General features: G+C 39.4%; 2 protein-coding genes across 8 annotated transcripts in view; both read right to left on the bottom strand.

The window, feature by feature from the left end:
- Positions 1-2935: 2935 nt before the first annotated feature.
- Positions 2936-12245, bottom strand: LOC125739276 (monocarboxylate transporter 9-like). 6 transcript variants are annotated; one of them, XM_049009181.1, is made up of 7 exons: positions 10106-10543; positions 9854-9933; positions 7334-7568; positions 6063-6206; positions 5397-5492; positions 4448-5311; positions 2936-4250 (listed from the first exon to the last, which is right to left on the bottom strand). In XM_049009181.1, exons 3-7 carry the CDS (start codon positions 7536-7538, stop codon positions 4066-4068), a joined length of 1494 nt encoding a protein of 497 aa, XP_048865138.1. In that variant the 5' UTR covers positions 7539-7568; positions 9854-9933; positions 10106-10543; the 3' UTR covers positions 2936-4065. The 6 variants fall into 6 exon arrangements, with proteins under 6 accessions (XP_048865138.1, XP_048865140.1, XP_048865139.1 ...); XM_049009183.1 differs by lacking the exons at positions 9854-9933; positions 10106-10543 and adding an exon at positions 12188-12245; XM_049009182.1 differs by lacking the exon at positions 9854-9933 and having other exon boundaries at positions 7334-7590.
- A 591-nt stretch (positions 12246-12836) lies between these two features.
- Positions 12837-16219, bottom strand: part of LOC125739013 (ankyrin-3-like) — a 77532-nt gene continuing 74149 nt past the window's right edge. For both annotated transcript variants that reach the window (XM_049008618.1, XM_049008619.1), the window contains one exon: positions 12837-15828. In XM_049008618.1, coding sequence (XP_048864575.1) covers positions 15763-15828 — 66 coding nt within the window. In that variant the 3' untranslated portion in view covers positions 12837-15762. The remainder of the gene's footprint in view (positions 15829-16219) is intronic.

Genomic DNA, 16219 nt, shown 5'->3' with positions numbered 1-16219 from the left:
TCAGACAAAGACAAACGACACAAACATAAGAAACAAAAGGAATTTATTTAAAGAAGAAGAAGATTTTCAGGGGCAGTGTTGGGTGTAACACATTACAAAGTAACACATTACCGTAATCACATTACATTTGTCTGTAACGCCGTAGTGTGTATATTGATAGCATAGCTGGCCCAAAAGCCCCCCGAGCTGCATGAGGATGAGGAGTGGCTGTGGGTTGCCATGGAGCAGGGGTAACACAGCCTTGAGAGGATGCATGAGGAGCAGACCTGCTGTGAACGTGAGCATGGCCGCCAGGAGCAGGAGGGTGAGGCCAAGGAGGCCACGCTGCTCGACCACAAGGGAGCATGTGTTGCTCTGGAGGCCCAGTTGGCTAGGGAGTGCCATGAACTAGATGTGCAGTGTGGGGAGTACCAGTGAGACTTAAAGCAGTTGCGTAAGGCCACTCGATCCAGGAAGCAGGAGGGGCAGCAAATTCCCACCAACCAAGACGCGTAAGACGAAGGGCCGGCACTTAAGGGACCTGCAATGCCAGGGCCTCCCAGAAGCCCAGCGTCCACCGGCCTACCGGCCTCCTCAGCTTCGCCAGTGCTCATGATCGAGCGGCTCCTCCTGTCACTTGAGAGGGAGCTCTTGTTACCCCTGTATATACTACTGAAGGAACTAATGAAGGAACAAGTCATGAATAACAAAAGTTAAATACTGATTTCATATTTGTTCATCATTAATGAATCACGGTGCATCTTTCATCCCAAGCAGTCAATATATATGTTACTATATCTGTCAATTACGTAAATCTTTGTGAATTACTGAATGAACTACTGAAAGAACTTATAAGGAACTACTGAAGGGACATGTTATGAATAATACAAGCAAAATACTGATCTCCTTTGTTGATCGTTAATGAATTGTGACACATCTTTTGTCTCAGTTAGCAACTATATTTGGTTATAATTTGTTCATGATCAACTTCAATAGTAATCGCATTATCGCTAAGTATTTGTGCCCCGTCAAGTAAAGTGTTACCAAAATATGTTGTAGATGGTATGTGATTTATCTTTACTTTTGCCTTTGTTGAAAGAGCACCCACCTTGTTAAAACCAATTTAGCAGAAAAATTCCAATTTGCAGATTATGTAATATGCATGATGTGGACAACATAAGCAAGAAGTTCAACTATTTTAAAGATGATAGTTTTTTTTACTGATACTTGTACATGTAAATATTAATTTAGCAGCCTGTCTGCATTCCAACTTCTCATGCCCCACGTACAAACATAGGATCAGCAATCATCTTTCTCACTAGCCCAGCTCCTTACTTAAACTCATCTGCCTTCACACTCAATGTGAGGTATTGTTGACTCATATGATGTACTGAGCGTTTCTCTGGTCTCTGATGTTACTCTGTACTGCTTGTCCTTCTCCAATCCTGTCCTGTCAAGTCCCCGTTACCTTCATACACCCCTGGTGTACTTAACTTTTATTCCTTGTGTCTTTGTAGGACCGATTCCCCCAATTAATGGCTTCTCCTGCTCGGTGATGCTGACCACGATAACCTGCTTGCCGATTCCATGTCTGTCTGCACTGCCTGCTAATAAATCCTCTTTGTTCTCCATTTGTTATGCAGCCGCTTTGTCTGCAATCTGCTCATCAATGCATAGCTTATTTTCTCATGGCAGGCTTATGCAGCCTTGTTGGACGTTTTCTAGAAATTGCCCAACCTTCTAAGCCAATACTTATCTTTGTTTCCTCAGAATCATCCAAATAATTGATAACTGTCAGGTTCTCTTGCCATTGACTCAAGTTTAATGAGCACAATTTGAAGCAGACTTGGTACACTCTGACGTCAGAGTCTTTCTATAGGAGTGGTATTCATATAGTTTTCTAAAAAATGTACGACAGTGATCTGAATCAGTCTCAATGACCTGGAAAAATTCTCTGCTTTATTCAATGATCTAAACAGCTTATAAAAATGTGTTCTTAAGATTTCAGTGTCCATTACAGCTGATATTTTCACTGTCAAGTAAATCAATAGCATATTACTAACACATATTTAACTGATTTTATTTTTACCACAAAATGTGGCGATTGCTTGGTACTAAAAAAAAGCAGTTCGTAGCACAAACCTCCACCAATTTAAAAGACCAGAATGGCCACTTAAATTTACCTTTAGAGATTTTAAAAAGTGCTAAAAACTGATTGCAAGTTTTATGTTCACAAACGACAGATTTGAATGTCATCTATAATCCATGATGAACACCAGAACTTTTCTGCGAGGTACAACTTATACCTGAGTGAATGGCTGTCATGGATGTGTACACCAGTGGGAAGCTTGTGGTTAAATGCTGGTTGGAACATTGGCCTTATTTGGAGAAGTTTCTCATGGAATTGTTACACTCACATCCACCACATTCAGACATCCAGAGGGCAGCAGTCCAGGCGCATTCCAAGGCTGCAAGAATCCAAGAATTAAGCTAAGGCAACTGAATTGATCTTACTGAGAAGCCCAATAATTGATGCAAGGTTAAACCTCACCATGCTTTTCTACAAAGAAGAAACTTAGAGTGGCAGAGGATATTCATGGCCAAATAATCCCCAAGGTGAAATCCACCTTGATTTACAGGTCTTTGGCCTCTGATTCCAGTGTTGGAGTTGATCTAAGCATATAGATCAGGGCAGGTCCCAAGAAAAGGGACAATGGGACTATCCCACGGCTCAAGAGAATCCATGTTTGGTCCTGCTGTAGATCCTTTGAATGGCATGTACTCAAAATGAATCAGGTCAAACTTACAGGAGAGGTCATCCCTAAAGGAATGACTGAGGTTTGCATACTAGCATGGAATAACAAGATCAACACGGTCAGTTTCTCCTACTGCCAAGTCAGCCTCACCTCTAGCTCCAAGGTATGCATGCTGCCAATAACTGGACAAGGAGAGGATCCAAGTGAGGGAGCCTCAAGTTTAATTCCAAAACCATAATCCACAAATAGGCAGAGTCAAAAACCAGGTAGAGCTAAATAAAGGCAAAGAAAAAAAAACTTAAATCACAATCCGAATCCATAGCCCTAACACAGGCCGAAAGCTACCAAGCCGATACATGCAGTATTCAGCCAAGAATCAAATTCAAATCACAGAGGGGTAGGAAAAAAAAACAGGAACACAAGCAGGAGGTGGAACTCAAGTCATAGATGGAAATCAGGTCATAAAACAACCCCTCGGTATGGTGTGACACTCAATACTTCACAAAAAGATCATCGTAATCCATGCAAGTTAAGTAGGTTGATGAATGGTTGATGAATTACGGGTGAGTCAAGTTCAGAAGATGGGGAGTGGGAACCAGCTGGGTGCGACAGAATGAATGTTCTGCTTGATGTCAGTGTGACAGGGTTGCCAGCCCATTGACACATAACAGTACAATTTTTTAAACTTTATACTCATTGTATAATTACCACAAATATAGTTACAGTTACACTTGTGTAAACACCAAAGTAAAGCAATATGTATATAAAAGGTTTTGAGTTAATAATTAAAATTCACCCAGTCCAGAGCTTTGGAAAATTACAAAGGCTATTCAAAACGGCGTCAAAACAATACTTAACTAAAATAATTTTGTGCAGCTGAACTTTCAAACTAATGTGCATTCCCTTATTTATTTCAAAATTATTCCTAACCAAATTTATAGAAGTCAATTCAACTGGAATTTACATATACATTATATGACATTTAAACATCAACTGTTTGCCATTAAAAATGCTAAAATACTGCACATTAAATACTGTACATTCCCTTAAATTTTGTCAAGTAACGCAAATATTTTAAAAAATCCTACCCTAGCGAGTGAAGGGCACAAGGACTGGGTACTCCAAACGGTTAAATTACCTATGAGCCTCTTAAAATGAAGCAATAATACATATACTGTTCTGTCTTATAAGAAATAAATCTGAGACTGAAAATGGTTGTATAAATATGACTGTTTAAAAAACAAACTGCTGAAGTCCAGCACTGGAAATATGCCCATCAGCTTCAACAGGCTATGGTGGTTTGCTTAAAAAAATCAGGCTGCACCATCACTTATGCTACAGAGGCAACTTTCTTGCAGTCGCTGCTTCCCTGAATCACAGGTATTGAGTTTTCTTGCTTGTCCTTGTTCCAACAAGGCATAGAAGAAATGAAGAAACTGCAGCCTCCCACCAATACACAGCCTCCGCTAAAGTAGAAAGCAAGGTCATAGGACTGTGTCCAGTCATAGAACCAGCCTAACAGATGAAACAAGAGATAATTGATAAAGAACAATTACCATACATTTTAAAGAACATATCACATTATATATACATATCAAAGCCATCCAACTACTTTCATATTATTCATTTATTTATTATTTAAGCAGCATATTAAAATACAATAAATCAGTTCTCTGCTCTTTACGTTGCTTTGACATAAAGAAAGATCTTACCTACAAGCGGAGGTCCAAGCATAATACCAAATCCTCCAAAAAACATTAGAATTCCATAGGCTTGGGTCAGTTTTTCAATTCCAACAATCTTGGTGGTGATATAGGGTGTTATAGACCAGTTCCCGGAGAAGAACCCTACTACCCCTGAGAGGATTTGAAGACCAATATAGCTATTAGATATTGGAATGATGAGTAGAGCAACTCCTGTGGCAGCAACTGTAAAGGCATAGAGATACAGGCTGTTGATCACCTTGAGATCGGCCATCATTCCCAGCACTAGCTTGCCCATACCAGTAGTAATAGCTACAATGGAAACCAGGGGTATGATTCTGATGTCAACTATGAAGCCCTCGCTTTGTGCCAAATCCTCCATGAAGAGCACAGGAGGGAAGGCCCCCAGGCTGTAGAGAAAGAGGGTGATGCAGAGTGACAAGAAGATTCGATCTTTCAGGAACTGGCTGGTGGTGCACATGTACGTGGTGTAGGCTTGTTGTTTGTTCTTAATACTCTGTACCAGTGCAGCTCTACCAAAGAAGCTGCGGTTGTAAGTCAATGAGTCTTTGGTGTCAACAGTGATCAGTAGGTCCTTGACAATCGAGCCCTTTTCAGTGGCTATCGTAGTCTTAACTGGGTTTTCAGTGACCAGTGGCTTCTCAGACTGTGAGAATGGCTGCTCGTCAGTCTGCTCTAATGCTGCCTTCTGCTTGAGGTAGAAGCCTGGCAAATGCAAGGGCCTCATTGGTCCAGCGCAGGCTATGAGGTTCAAGGACAGTGCTCCAATGATCAGTAAACACCCATCAAGTCCATACATTTCAATGAGTTCATTCTGAGCAGTGGCATACAAAAAGCCTCCCACACTCGTACCTAAGAAGAGATATAAAGAAAAGCTCGCAACAGGACACTATTTTGTATCGTATAAAAACATCTGCATTTGTAAGGTGAGTCATACCTGTCGTTACGATTCCCAGTGCAAGGCCACGTCTCTTGTCAAAATACTGACAAGTAATAGTCACTGTAGCAGCATAAACTAGTCCACAGCCTAGCCCTAGAAGAAACAGGAACATTTAGTAAACAAATACGTTTCAGAACAACAATTTACAAAATAAGGTACTGTTAAAATGTATTAATGGTTAAATCTTCATAAACAGCAATTTCTATATGAAGAGTAATCTGTCAAAGGTGGAACCAGTATGGATCAACCCCACAGGTAACATAGGGTGCTATCTTCTCATGGGGCGCTGACTTAGCAACCTCTGGCCACCACCTCACCGCCTGGTGCCCATCTCCCCAGCAAGAATCACCACCAGTGTATGCAGAGTGCCATGTGAAATTTGGTGGTGAAGCTTGCCAGGTGTTGGGATCAGGTGGGTGGGGGGCCTTGACAAGCACTGGGAGGAACAGCAGAAGTAAAATACATTTTGTTTTTTTTTCCCGTATTGTACATAAAGGCAATTTTGAATGTATTTCAGTTACTTTTTATAAAAATAAAAAGGGATCAGTCATGCGTATGAGTGACATACCTGAAACATTAAAATAAACAATATACCCGTCTTCTTTAAAACTACATGCTGTTTTTCGAATGCTTACGCCTTCGTCAGTTATAGCATAACCTTACCGACAACAATTCCATACGAAAAGATAAGGAATTGCACATTGGGTGCAAAAGCACTGAGCATGAAGCCCCCAGCAACCATAACGCCACTGAAGATTGTGACAGGTCTAGCACCGAAGTTCATCACACAGGCACTGCAGATGGGACCTAGAAAAACATCGAGAAAAGCAGCATTGCATTGCAATATGTAACAGGAACTTTCAGTGATTAAAAAACACAGTTATGGTTTTATGACCAAAGATCATAAATACTGGGATTCACTGAGGACATCAGTGTCACTGATGCACATCGCCAATAATGCTTTTTTCCCCCCATTTCATATGCTCCAGTGGGGAAGCACAGTGGACTGTCACGGAGCACTGTGGCATCATATCTCTGGGGATATGGGTTTGATTCCTTGCACCCGGCTTTATATGTGTGGCGCTTGCATGTTCTTCCAGGTTTTGTGTGGGTTTCCTCCTGCTGTGCAGACACACGTCAAAAATAGCCAAAAATATGTTATGTTGTGGTGTGCTGTGAAGTCCGGACCATCCTATGCCCTGCGATTCCTGGGAAAGCTTCCAGACCTACTGCACTAATGAAAGATGGATACATATGCTCTAGCTTATTTCTTCTCCAGACAATGAATTCGTGAAATTTTCTACTCATTTCCTACTTTTCTGATGCACCTTTTCTGCTAGTGGTCAGTAGATAAAAAGTATGAAATCATCTTGACATTTAAATCTACACTCTTTATATCCTGCTTCTGCAGCCGTTTTTTGATAGTAGTTTTTAAAAACAGCATTAAAAACCGATTACATGTGTTTGCTAGAATATTTCTTTTAAATGTTTCTCATACACCTGACTACTTTTACACATGGTAGATTGTCTAATTAACTAAATTTGAGTAATGCTAAGATTGAATGTAACAATAATAATAGATTGGTTGCTATCACTACATCCAAAGCAAACCAGTCACAATTCAACCACAACAAACCCAAAAACAACATGCAAGCTCCATGCACAGATAGCTAGAGGCAAGATTTATCCTCAAATGTGGTGGTACCCAGTCAGCCACAATGCTACACTATAGTCTAGCATGTATTTAATTTAGTTTACTTTGTTTCTTTGCATTTGACAAGCGGAATTCACACAATACATTTGGCAGTTGTTCGGCAGCGAATATTTGCATTGGACATCCGTACATCATGAAGTGAGCAAAATTCATACAAATGTAAACTTTTATACTTATTGAGGTGTTACAATGTGAAGTGGCCTTTGTGAAACAGACTTACTTGCAATCAGTCCAACACCAGACACAAGAGACCCAACCCAGGCAGTCAGGCCTTTTCCTTCTTTGAAAGCTCTAAGCCATTCTGGGTACAGTACGCCAACAGATAGGGGAGACCCATATGCCAAGAGCTGGCCCATAAAGGACGCCATAACAATGACCCATCCCCAACCACCATCCAGAGTTTTCTTTGAGATATCTGAGCTCATGTTTAAGCTTGGCTGTCTCAACAGGACGTCCTGCAAAAGAAAAGACAAAATACTAGGAACAGTTAACCTCTTGAGATAATAATAACGATAAAAATATAGCTGTAAACAGCAATAATGTGGCCAAGCACACTACCTTGCCACCCATAGAAGACAAGGCACCACTAGGACACTAGTACCTGCAGACCTGAGAGCATGGGCAGGTGTACAAGAGAGGAGGAGCTGTATAATACAGAGGGGAGCAAGACCATGTACGGCCTGAAAGGTCCAAATTTGGTGCACATGCCCAGACTCTGACTCTGATTCCCAAGGGCAAACTCAAACATTAAAGCAATGCAGAGACATGGTCACCCGTCCAGATTGGCGGCTTCATCCCTCTAAAAACTACAGTGAGCCTTGGTCCGAAGATTATCTGTGCTAAATTTGGTGAAGATTGGACAAAATTTGTGGCTTGTGAAAATTTTTACACCTTTTAATAAAATCCAATATGGCCGTCAGTAATATTAGGTAGTCTTGAAACTTTGACAAGATTCAGCCTTGGAACCTCCCACCAAGTTAGGATACGCACAAATTATTTTACTATGGCAAAACCATCAACAACTACAAGCCAAAATGAATTTTTGGCTTATTGCACCACCCCCCTATTGGTCAAATGACCATTTTTGTTGTGGGGTCTCAAGTACAGCTACCAAGGTTGGTTTTGACGTCAAAATATTGCTGAGACGTGACCTCACATCCTGTTTGATGGCTTTGCCATTAAATTCATTGGACGACTGTAGCCATATCGTTTGACTTAGCATAATGGTTTGCAACACTTTTGGTTCCAAAACTCTACAGATGATGTGTCCAAAATTGGTGGCGAGAGGATCAACACCCTAGGATGAGCAGGCTAAAGTAGGTTTTCTGAAAAATTCAAAATGGCGGAAAATATGGTGGACATTAACAATGAGTGCATTCCAATTTGGAAAGATTCAGGGAAAATAAAGACCATTAACCTAAGACAAATGATTCAATAGTTATAAGCCAAAATGTACCTTGAAATTTGGCCTGATGCTGGTGCTACAGGAATCAATGGTTTGACCCCAAATTTGGGGAATGAATACGTATTGGGGAATGAATACGTAATATACGTCATCCATCAATGTGCCAAATTTTATAAAAATCTTCCAATCAGTTCTATAGGCTCGCATAGTCTCCCATGGCAGAAAGTACAGTCATGTGAAGAAGAAAGCAAACCCCTTTTCAGTTCTATGGTTTTATGTATCAGGGCATGAAAAAAATCATCTGGTCTTTACCTGGTTTTAAAATTATTTAAATCTAACCCTTCCCAGATTGAGTAGCAACAATTACTGTACTTTTCTAAGATCTTTGCTGATGTCTTTCCTCCTTGACATTGTGGGCAGTGGTGTCCTAATGATTAGGGAAGCACACTCGTAATTGAAGGATTGCAGGTTTGAATCCCTGACCAGCAAGGCACCACTGAGGAACCCTGGGCAAGGTTCCGCCCCAAGCATTGTTCCCTGGGCGCTGAATTAACTGCCCCCATGTCACACTGTCACATATGGGTTAAATGCAGAGGACACGTTTTGTTGTTGTATGCTGTGGTGTGTCAACAGTGACAATTAATCATTACATTCTAAATAATTGAAAGATTGCTGGTTCAAGTCCCGGCTCAGCGAGGTACCCTGAGCAAAACACTGCTCCCTGGGCGCTGAATTAGCTGCCCCCTGCTATGTCACAAATAGGTTAGACGCAAAGGACACACGTTGTTGCTGTTGTTGTGCACTGTGGTGTGTCAACAATGACAAACGTTCACTTAACACACACCCGAATGCTCTAGACCAGCAAACTTCTGCTTTTATAGAGGCGGTCACGCTTGCTGAGGAACAATTAATCGAGTGATTTCATTAATTTGATTAGCAGCACATGACTGCCACTTACCCTCTCCATTCCCATGGAAGAAGTAGTGGGTGTACTTAATTTCTCACACACTGGGTCTGTATTTTGGCTTAGTTTATGTTGAATAAATAATGACACGGTGTAATTTTTCATGTGTTGTTGTTCATCTTAGGTTGTATTTACCTGATTTTAAGACCTGCTAAGGACTCTGTGATTTTTTTTTATTTTTTCACATGACTGTATAATAATAATAATCTAAATAAATAAATAAAATAATGAAATAATAATTATAATAATAATAATGATAGTGCTCTTGTTCCTATGACCATCCTTAGCAATAGTAAACCGTAATGAACGTAAATAATACATTTTAATCATGTGCCTGTTTGGTAATCAGTGGAATAATTGCTAAGCATTACTTTTTTGGTTTGGTGGAAACCGGTTTGAAGCTGTTCATGCCGGCCGGGAAGCAAGAGTAGCTCCTCAATGCACTGTGGTACTATACATAAATAGATAGGACATTACAACAGCAACGTTAAACAAGTACAATTATGACAAACATTTCAGTTTCATCCTAGCATGTGGCAAGCATGCTTTATTATTAATTGTAATCACTGTGATTTCATGAATTTATTTTGCATTAACAGCTAGTGATTTATAAATAAGCCTACCTGTTAAGAGCAGAAACCTTCTTCGGTTTTCAGAAAGATGCAAGTCAAATATATCTTCGACAAGCCTTTTTCTCTCTAAATATCATAGTCCAAATATCAACGATTTAAATTCAGCACTCACGTTTTAGTAGTCATGAAATAAGCTGGAGCAACGTATACGTAAATCATGATGAGGAAATTTACACGACACGCTTAACACTGAGTAAAACCTGTGATTTATCCTTTCAGATGCCTTTTAGATCTACGCTGCGGCACTTTCATTGTTGACATTTCGGCTACTCCAGTTGAAACCGGTCACATGACGGCAATACTTGTAATAATATATGCATTTCGCGTGTGTTGCCACTGGGGGGCGGTAGCTGCTATGCAACCAACGGGCCTTCAGTACGTCTGCGTTATCTCAGTCTTTTATATAGCCCGATTTTATATAACAGCTAGGCAGGCAGTCAAGGTCAGATGCGGCCTGACGGGACTCCTCCTCTCCCCATGTAATTTATTCCTGGCCACGGGCCTGATAGTAACTTTTACACATCAAGCACAGATTGCATCTATATAAATGTTTATAATTTGAAATCAAATTCCGAAATTAAATTGTCAATATACTTCAATTACAAAATTTTAAAAAAGATACGCATTTAAGCACAAATAACAGTAGTAGAATGTATTGCACGTCTGGGAAGGTCGAAAATGGGGCTTGTAATAATTATTTATTAAGCTTGAACCGTAGATATACCTTCAGTATTTGACATAAAAACTGTCATGAAGCACTGAACAGAAATGCGTGTCACATTATACTTACCAAAATACACCGGGTTCACTGTAATTACAAGAATTATCATTGTTAATCGGTGTTCCGGATGTTATTTAAAACAGATTACATTATAGTGCATTATTGCAGCTATAGTTTGCCAAAGTGTGCTGGTATTTCCGCTGAATTATCTTGCTATATCCTTTATAAAGAATAAATGCCCCCCCCCCCCCCCCCCCAGCTAGAATATTATCCTTATGGCCAAGCCCAAAGTAATTTATACAACATAAATAAGGGGTAAATATGAGTAACTGGTGTAAGTTTGGTGCATGTAGCATTTTCGCAGCCACAGTTAAACCAGAGGGGGGCATTCTGTGGCATGCTGGCCTATTAAAAAACGTCCCCCCAGCTGGAATCTTTTCCATATTCCCCCCACACCCTGGTAGAATCTTTTTCTCATGGCTGGACGACTTGTTAGCTATATTGCACAAACGGGGTTTAGAGTGAGTGGTGAAATTTTGTTTTGTCTGTGGGTCGATGTCAGATCATTTCCAAGCGTATCGGTGCTGAGTATGAAGTTAAACGTCATATTATGTTATACGACGACAGAACAGAAGAACAATTTCAGCAGGATGGATTCAACAAAGTAGCAAAAATATCTTTCAACTAAATCAGTCCCTTCTTGTGACTGAAAGCAACTGTATTTGCACAGACGAGCATTGTGGAGAAGAAAAGCATTACTGCAGCGTTTTAATGAAAAAGCTACCGTCACATTTGTGACGAATTACAGGAGGTTGTGAATGATAACTTAAGGTTCGAATGTAAAAAGGCATATTAAGCAACTTCGTTGAGTTTTTTCAGTCGGTTTAGGGCAAGAAAATGAATTTAAGGAGCGTTCGCTTCTGCTGCGCTGGAGAAGCGACTTTGCTTTTAAATGGAGCGATGACATCAGGGGAGACAATCCGTGGCAGGGGGGCAGTTTAGGGCACAACACCGGCAATCCCGGGAAAGAGGAGCGAGTGCGTCGATGTGACGTCATTGTGCTTAACTGTGGTTTAAAAATATTGAACATTTGAATGGGATTGAAGCATCTCCCCCGAAAGGTGATCAAGGCTTGACTGATGGTTTTGTTTATTGAAACCACTGCGTTAATCAATCAATAATCCAATCAACCAAGAGCTTCGCAGAGCACAAGAAAAAATGCAAGAACTTTATACAGCGCCATGTAACTTAGCGTATAGAGTAATAATTTAGCGAAAGAGTAAAAGTTCCAAAAATATACCTCAAACAAAACATTAACATACCACTAACCGTGCCTTTTTATGAACACTAACCTTGTGCTGCTTCGGAGGGTGCGAATCATTCTGTTTCAGCTTCTTTCAGTTCCCTTTTTTATCTTGCCGTAATAACTTATTAAAGCTAGGCACGTAATTTCAAAGTAAAAGTCCCTCAAAACAAAGTGAAACCTAAGGCAATATAAATTTACAAAATATATATAAAAAATAATACATTAGGCATTTTTAATAATACAATATTTTCTTGGAAAACAAAAAAAAATAGAAACTGGGCAATTCATAGGGATCAGCATAATACTGGTTTATTTCTTTAAGACACAGTATACTGGGATTTCAGATATTGGGCTTCAGTTTCAGCTTCCGTTGGGTCAGTTTTTTGCTGGATTTGGTAACACTGGGCATTGGGGATGGTTGGTATTTGTGTTCGGTGTTTTTAAAAGCTGATAATAAAAATCCCCTGCCGTTCAAATACACCTGCCTCGTTAAGTTTGTCACCGCCGTGATGCCTGCATCTGCTTCTCATAACAAGATATGGAAACTGCAAATGGTTATACCAGGCAAAAAAGTGTCAACCGAACACATTCATCTCATACAATCAGAAAAAGTCATTGGAATGAATGAAAACTGTAAATGAACATTTTATTCGTCTCAAAACAAAGAAAAAAACAACAACAAGAACAGAAAAAGGGGTTTTTATTTCACTTTATTTGGGTATTTTATTCAAAAACAGTGCTTTACAATACATTTGATGAATAATTTACATAAACTCCGTGACATGTCATATATAAAATTAACAGTAATAACAATGAACACTGGCTGAAGTTTGACCGCACAATGTGCTACTTAAAATAACAGCGTCACTGTGCTATTTGAAAATAGTTCTTAGACGAGCTATTTTGGGGCTTCAATAGCTTAACAATAACACCAAAATAAGCTTCATACTCTTGGAACTAAGTACATTTATTATAATAATGACTTATAGTTATAATTCATGGTTTGTGTCTGATTGTAAGAAAGCAAGAATAAAAAAGGACAAGAAAGGAAACGAGATAAATGGTTTGCAAAGGCAACCCTGTCCAATTCTGTATATTTACAAGGCTATGTGTAATGCAGTCATGTCACTGAAATGGAATAACGCAAAAGTACAACATAAGCAGTTGCCTTAGGTATCTCAAGAGCTATATCAAACAGCTTTTTCATGTAAGAATGATACATTGTATATTTTTCTTGAATAACACAAAATAAGCAAACCATTTATCATATTAAAAATTCCTTCATCCCATACTTTACAGTTCTAAAGAATGACAGTGATGGTCTACAATTACCTCACGCACTCGAAAAGTTGAAGTAATGTTTTTCATACATTATCACAATTACAGCAGCAAAAGCTTGGCAAATCTTCACATCTTAAAAACAAATATTTAAAGAGGTATTCAGTTAAAAAAGAATCTGGGAGGAAAATGTACAATATGGACTAGTTTTATAATGTGACTTGCAACAAGTCAAGAGTGTAAGGTGCGGCATATACATATTCTCATTTCTGGAAGAACACGCGATGTTTTAAGTTTAAAAATGATTTACGCTAAAATTAGTTACATGAACGATTGTAGTTGTGCCGTACACATTAGCACTACAAGCAACAAAATTCTCTGGGATCTTCTAATATGAACAGATTCAAATAAATCCTTTTTGTAAAACATCAGCGTGAAAAAGTAACACAATGCTAGGATGACTATGAATGATTGACAGAAACTTCTACAGCTTAGTCAATACATAACACATTTACATACATGATGTAGTATGCGAGTCTATACATATAATTCACCTCTTACAGTAATTACACCTTCATCAGTACAATCTGTCAGTTGGCTATATATTGAAAATGGAACTCCTCCAGTAGACTGTTTCAAGAGAAAATGAAATGATGTATGTATGTATATATATATATATTTTTTTTTTCCACAGTGGGAATTTTAAGAACAGTTTGAAATTGTTGGAGCTGACATGTTACGAATGGAATATGAGGTTTTCTACTTTTTAAATCCTTAGTATGGTGATAGCAGTAACCTAAAACATAACTTAGAAAAAAATGTTTTTAAAATAAGTTGCATGCACCAAAATAGTCTGAATAAATGAACATTCTGAATAATAAATATTCCCATTTCCATAATCTCAAAAATGTTAGAGTACATTTGAAGGATTTTTTTGTCAAAATGAACCTAGCTTTCTTCCCCCATTTATAAACAGTATACTTGCTATTATATTTATACAAGAATGTGAATTTATTGTGATTTTTTTTTTTTATAAGTGGAACTAAATTATGTCCAGAGCATAAGATTCAGTGCTGTAAACTATTTTAGACTATTTTACAAGAACATTTACATACAGTAAAATCCCTAATAACCTTTTTAAAAGAAAGAACATTTACACCCTGACATTGTGGTTTCAAGAAGAAACATAAGGCGAGTGTAGAGAGTGATTAAGGAGTAATTCAGTTTCCGAGTGTTTCTTCCATCTTGGTAACAGGAAATGTCTTATCTGTTGCAGTCATGGTCCTTTCCATGTCTCTACTGGTGTTTTCCAGGTATCCACACCATGGTCCAGGTCCTCAATAGGAAGCGAGGCAGCACATGGCACAAGGCTGAGTTACACCCTGGACAGGATGCCAGTCCAGCGCAGGGCACATACATGCACAAATACAATCATGTCCTACGGTCAATTTAGAGACACCAATTGACACTAACTGCATCTCTTTGAACTGTGGAAGGAAATCAGAGCACCCGCAGGAAATTCATGCATCAAAGAGAGAACATGCAAACACCACTGATGCACAGCAGAGAAACGATTAACCCCCCCCAACCTTGGAGGTGTCTGGCAAAAGTGATACCCACTGAGCCAACATGCAGCCCCATACTCATTCAAGCATCCTCAAATCTTCCTGCACCGTATCTTGCTTCAAGATATAATTGGCCACTGTTATTCATTCAAAATGCTGCCATCTCCCAGTGTTAATTGTATTAAAACAGTCCTGACTAAAATCATTGTCTAAGATATAGAGCACAGCATTTTTGACAGAGAAAAACACAGTGGGAGAGATCAGCATGTGCCGTCAGTCACTGACGTCTGACATATACCCCGTTCAGTTATCCCAGAAAGTGGACAGTTCATAAAAATCCCACTTGCCACGAATTTCTAAGCCTAAAGTCTTTCACCGTTGCTTTGCAAGTTAAAATACTTGAACATTTCTGTGATCCATCCATCCCAGAAATTATAGGGTACAAAAGTAGGGGGGCAGGAGAGGATGGTCACACACAAAGGGCAATTTGGAGGTACCAATTCACCTAAAGGCATGTCTTTGGACTGTGGGAGGAACCGGAGTACCCAAAGGGAAACCCACATGCACACATACAAAGCAAGAGCAGGATTCAAACTTCGAACCCTCGAGGTTTGAGGTCACAGTGCTACCCAGCGAACCCACCCATGTCCCTGATAATGAATTTCTTGATGGGTTTTTGGATAATTCCAGATTCCACAGTTCCCACAGTCTGTCTTTACTTGAGCTCCCCTAACCCTACAGTAAAGTAAGAATGCACATACCAAAGAGAGAGTGACTATTATGAGTAAATCTTTTTATCTCCAGGCCTCCCTTCCCTCTTGTTCAACACAGATTCTTCTTCCTGCTATAAGAGATACAGAGAGACACATGTTGCACTGGAGTGACGATAAGAGGTTCCACTGTTAAATGAGTTAATGCCCTTGATGAGAAGAGAGGAAAATTTGCATCACTTTCCCATTCCTGGGACATTAAACTGCAAATACTTTGTGGGTATCTGACAATGACCTTACTTTACAATAGAGTAACTTTTAAAAGCACTGAATCTGTAGGAGCATCTCCGACATGCAGACACTGAAGTCCCACTTGTCCGCCTCTCCACAGGATAAGATGTTATTGGACTCATCCATATTTCTTAACATCGACTAACTTTAACTCTCAATCAATATACCTTTTGGAAACTTTAGCTTGCCAATCAGCTCATCAACCTTTTTTCATGGTTAAACCTTAACTTAACC

Source organism: Brienomyrus brachyistius, chromosome 3 (assembly GCF_023856365.1).
Source record: "Brienomyrus brachyistius isolate T26 chromosome 3, BBRACH_0.4, whole genome shotgun sequence".
NCBI lineage: Eukaryota > Metazoa > Chordata > Actinopteri > Osteoglossiformes > Mormyridae > Brienomyrus > Brienomyrus brachyistius.
This window is presented reverse-complemented; position numbering and strand designations above follow the sequence as displayed.

Bases quoted from the DNA above. Each gene is read 5' to 3' on its own strand.
- LOC125739276 (XM_049009183.1), bottom strand. From the start codon at position 7,538: ATGAGCTCAGATATCTCAAAGAAAACTCTGGATGGTGGTTGGGGATGG. The intron at 6,207-7,333 runs GTAAGTCTGTTT...ATGTTTTTCTAG, and splicing joins TGGTGTTGGACTGATTGCAA to GTCCCATCTGCAGTGCCTGT. The intron at 4,251-4,447 runs GTAAGATCTTTC...TTCATCTGTTAG, and splicing joins GCTTGGACCTCCGCTTGTAG to GCTGGTTCTATGACTGGACA.